At 41.7% G+C, this 4581-nt stretch overlaps 1 protein-coding gene across 2 annotated transcripts; it reads left to right on the top strand.

Annotated features, from left to right (window-relative positions):
* The first annotated feature begins 305 nt into the window (after positions 1–305).
* Positions 306–4297, top strand: LOC124660785 (2-oxoglutarate-Fe(II) type oxidoreductase hxnY-like). Of its 2 annotated transcripts, none has more exons than XM_047198619.1 (11): positions 306–681; positions 1759–1954; positions 2076–2174; positions 2416–2467; positions 2742–2863; positions 2959–3059; positions 3145–3203; positions 3324–3380; positions 3600–3645; positions 3862–3941; positions 4032–4297. In XM_047198619.1, exons 1-11 carry the CDS (start codon positions 595–597, stop codon positions 4120–4122), a joined length of 990 nt encoding a protein of 329 aa, XP_047054575.1. In that variant the 5' UTR covers positions 306–594; the 3' UTR covers positions 4123–4297. The 2 variants fall into 2 exon arrangements, with proteins under 2 accessions (XP_047054575.1, XP_047054574.1); XM_047198618.1 differs by having other exon boundaries at positions 320–681; positions 2742–2878.
* The last annotated feature ends 284 nt before the right edge of the window (positions 4298–4581 follow it).

Below are 4581 nucleotides of genomic sequence, written 5' to 3' on the forward strand. Positions count from 1 at the left end.
CTACCATCTGACTAGGCACGAAGGAGACGAGGACCAAGACGATTGCGCAACCGAGTGTTCCTTTTGGTGATTCTCTCTGATCAGTCCTTTTCAAGAAACGGAATACGGAGCCGAATTCGCTGCCGTCAAATATGATCCATCCGTCCATAGATGATTAGATTCGGGTGACATTAACAAAAGCATAAAGTGCTCGAAGGGTGGAAAACAACACATGATACTCCTTGTCTACCACCGGTACACAACAAAACAAGAAAACATAAAATTCAGCACAAAGGGCAAATTTCCATAGTTTTTCTTGGTCCAAAGACCTCCTAGCCACCAAAGAGAGATCGCTTTGCCTTTTGCCCTTTTCGCTCCTCGCAAACCTTCTTCCGAATTCCACCAACCTCGAGCCTCCGCCCTATATATCGCCCTCTGGTTTCCAATTCGGCGATCCAACCCAGCCCCTTTGCGCCCGCCGACGGAGGTGTCCCAATCTAACCAGCTAGGTGGCAATCAGCCTAGATAGGCGGCTAGCAATCGAGGCGGCGGCGGTTGCTGAGAGAAGAGCGGAGAGGAGGCAGCAGCCGCAGGCGATTAGGTAGTGGGGAAAGCATGGAGAGCTCGACCTCGAGGACGAGCCTGAATTGCATCAGCCTGGCGGACCCGGACATCCAGAGATCGGTCGCGCTCCTAAAGCAGGTTCTTTTTCTTGATAATCCCAAGAATTTTAGTCGATGGGTGTGTGAACAGCGGAAAGCGTCGTACTAACTTTCTTTGTCGAGAAAGTTGGGAACGGCTCAATTTTGTTTCTCCTTGGGGCTATCTATGTCTATGCAGAATTTATTCCGCAGAGCATGTTCAGTGATTTCTTTTAGTAGGAAAATTTGAAAGATGGTAGGGATCTGCTTGTACATAAGGCAGGTTCAAAACCAGATCGGATTGCAGTCATTCCTGAAGAGGAAACTACACGTGTTTACAGTTGGTCATAAAAAGTTCAGCAGACCAGCAAAAGCAGTGGACTTGGCTCTGCTTTTGTCGTTTCTAGTGGTTACTCCGTCAACTGACTTGTTGCTTTGACCTCCTACACAATCGATGTCATCTTTAATTTTATTACTATTTGTTAAGATTCATTGTGTTAATAGATAAATTCATTTTTACCCCCAACCCCAACGACATGGACTATATTTGTTTCGCTTAGCTAGGTGGAGTCTCAGTAATACTTAGATAAACGATTTGCAGCAGCATACCTTTTCAAATAGAATCTCTGTTATGCCAAGATGACATGCTGTGATGTTGACCTCTAGGACTACATACCAAGTTGCATATTAAAAGATATGCATATTCTGCAAAGGATCATGCGTTCTTGTTCTTTTGAATAATGTAATGGGCAAGACAGCGTTCAGTATTACTCAACTTCTAGTATCAGTAGTCCCAGTTATGCGGTAGATAATCGAAGCACTACACTCTCTAAGGATTTGGTCCTTACTCTGTAAGGATCGCTCATTATTAGTACTGTTAATTACTTCGCGTTACCATTATATCTTTCCCATGTTGTCTTGCCTCTTACTCTCTTGAATAACTATGGCTACTGTCAACCTCTAAAATATCTGCTATTGCAGACTACCTCGGGGTTCAAAACGTGGGCAACTAGGCTTGTTTTGATGAAATCCTTCTGATAATTTAGTGTTGACAACATGGTCACTGTGCTGCTACTTCTGTTTCTTTCAACAGTTCTGAACCATATATTTCTAACCAAATGTTCCATATTATTTTTAGGCATGTCTGGATTCAGGCTTCTTCTATGTGCTGGATCATGGCATAAGCCAGGAATTCATGGACGAGGTTTTTGCCCAGAGCAAGATGTTCTTTAAACTTCCCAACAGTGAAAAAATGAAGCTTCTCCGAGATGAGAAGAATCGAGGATACACACCTATGCTAGATGAGATTCTTGATCCAGAAAATCAAGTGAATGGTAATCTATTCACTCCCACACGTGTTGCCTTTTTCTTGACTTAAGTTTGCTTTTGCGAGTCACCAGCATCGCATACGAACTGCACTGCAAGTTGGGTTTCTTACAATTGACACTTCTTTAGGTGACTACAAGGAAGGGTATTATATAGGTGTTGAGGTACCTGCAGATGATCCACAATCAAAAAGGCCATTTTTTGGTCCAAATCAGTGGCCTCCTGAAGGTAAGTTATATCTGTTTTTAAGTTTTGCTGTACTAAAGTCTAAAACACCTCTTCAAAAACTTAATGATCTATTAATAACAAGACATCGTGTGTAGCGTGTCCCAGTCTATTATGTACATGTAGCTGGTCGCATGGCAATGAACTATAGGTAGCATTAGCGTTTGGTGTTTGGCAACTAAGGGTAACTCTTACATGATCCTGTTTACTTCTTTCATATATACTTCTTTTATTACTCACGCAGAAGTATTGCCCAAATGGAGAGAGGTGATGGAGCAATATCACAGGGAAGCATTGTAAGTAAAGGCATAATGTATATTGTTTGGTTTAAATTTAAAGAATTCAAAGTGGTAAATGATTATCCAAAAGTTGTAACCGACTTAATGTGAAGGAGTAAAGTACCATACTTAACTCATGTAAACCTGATTTTGCATCTAAGTAAAATGGCTCCAAAGTATTCATGGAAATGCCTATTCGGAGCATCCTATTGTAGCTTCTGGTCAATGAAGTTTTATTTCTTGGATCAGAGGTGATACCGTTCTTATCTGGCCTGCTTTCCATCGGTTTCAGGAGAGTGGCAAAATCAGTTGCAAGGATCATTGCTCTTGCTTTGAACCTCGATGCGGACTTCTTTGACAGACCTGAAATGCTGGGCGATCCCATAGCCACATTAAGGCTCCTGCACTATGAAGGTGGACGAGAAACAGGTCATGCCTTCGTGTGAAATGATATTTATTCGGCATGAATCATGATGAATTCTTCCATTTGATGTTTTTCTTGTTATCAGGTCAAGTGTCAAATCCTTCTAAGGGCGTTTATGGAGCAGGTGCACATTCGGATTATGGCCTGATCACTCTCTTAGCAACTGATGATGTCGTTGGTCTCCAAGTAATTAATACACCTTGAAACAATATCTATTCTCTTATTTGTCTTTAAGCTTTATTTACTCAGATTTTCCCTATGAATTTTGCAGATATGCAAGGACAGGAATGCTCAGCCTCAAGTATGGGAATATGTAGCTCCTGTGAAAGGGTTAGCCTGTTTATCTAATTAATTTTGTGTATATATCATTCTTAATTGATGTTAAAGGCATGAAATTTCACCCTGATAATCATAAGTTAAAAACCCTCACTTTTTGCCTTTCTTTCCCAGAGGATTTATTGTCAATCTTGGCGATATGCTTGAACGGTGGAGTAACAGCATTTTCAGGTTGGTCAATCCGTTTCTCAAAGCATGTTCCTAGTTCTTTTTTTCAGCCTTTGGATATTCGTTATTTGCTTGACTGGGGGGAAAACAAATGTCGCATTTTCCCTAATAAAAGAATGAGTTGTGTATTGAGGGAAAATTAGTTGGCATAAATGGCTTTTGTGGTTTGGTTGCAGAAGTATTATATTATAAATTATAATAAAATTGTTACCGCCTTTGCAGGTCAACTCTACATCGAGTGGTCCTTGACGGACGAGAGCGGTACTCAGTAAGTTTCTTCTCATGTAAAAGCCATCTGTTTTTTCATGTCTGGCATGAGTTGAACTTGTGAAAACCAGTACTGCAGTCATAATCGCTTATGCTATTGATAACACAAAACTCCCTTTTTCCCTTTTTTTCTGTTCGTCTCTGATTGAAACCAATCCGGTGTCGTGCCATAGAAAAAGTTGATTTTAATCATGCTCTATATTCGTTCTTGGAACAGATTGCCTACTTTGTGGAACCAAGCCACGACTGCGTAGTCGAGTGCCTGCCAACCTGCAAATCCGAGACAAATCCTCCAAAGTAAGTTTTGAGGCCTCCCGGCGTTGTCTAAAGTTGGTCATGTACAACATGTTATTCATGTCTAAGCATCTGCGCTCGTTGTCTGATCAGGTTCCCTCCAATAACCTGCTCCGCGTACCTATCCCAGCGCTACAAGGACACACATGCAGATCTGGGCTCTTACAGCGACGGCAAAGCCTGAAAGTAGCGCTTCCATCGTTTTGTTTCAGTCTATTTAGTATGACATGTAACATTGCAAATGACAATAATAATACCCTTAGGGCGGAGAAGGTAATGTAAGTACTAATGTGCGAGTATCAGTGTAACCATAGTTGTGCAGATGGTATTGATCATCAAAAAAACAGTGTCTTTCTTTCTGAATGTGTTCAGTTACAGAGGTTTTTTTGGGAGAGCCATGGCAGAGTTTTGACGAGGCCCTCGGTTTTCTGGCAATCCCTGTCGACTGGGATAAACGGAGTGGAATATATATCCGGGGTAATAATCCTGGCGTCTGCATCCGCATGGTAGTACTGACGTAAATTGCCCAGTTCACATGGCGCGTGATGAGAACATTTTCGTGTGCAGATTCATGGTGCCACAAATCTCATCTGCCCAATCATCTTTCACTGCAAATTGACGGGACAAGGAAAAAAGAGACTGA

Source organism: Lolium rigidum, chromosome 6 (assembly GCF_022539505.1).
Source record: "Lolium rigidum isolate FL_2022 chromosome 6, APGP_CSIRO_Lrig_0.1, whole genome shotgun sequence".
NCBI lineage: Eukaryota > Viridiplantae > Streptophyta > Magnoliopsida > Poales > Poaceae > Lolium > Lolium rigidum.

Excerpts from the sequence above, each read along its gene's own strand:
- LOC124660785 (XM_047198618.1), top strand. The coding sequence starts at position 595 with ATGGAGAGCTCGACCTCGAGGACGAGCCTGAATTGCATCAGCCTGGCG. Across the intron at positions 2,879-2,958 it reads TGAAGGTGGACGAGAAACAG|GTCAAGTGTCAAATCCTTCT; the intron begins GTCATGCCTTCG and ends TCTTGTTATCAG. Across the intron at positions 3,646-3,861 it reads ACGGACGAGAGCGGTACTCA|ATTGCCTACTTTGTGGAACC; the intron begins GTAAGTTTCTTC and ends TTCTTGGAACAG.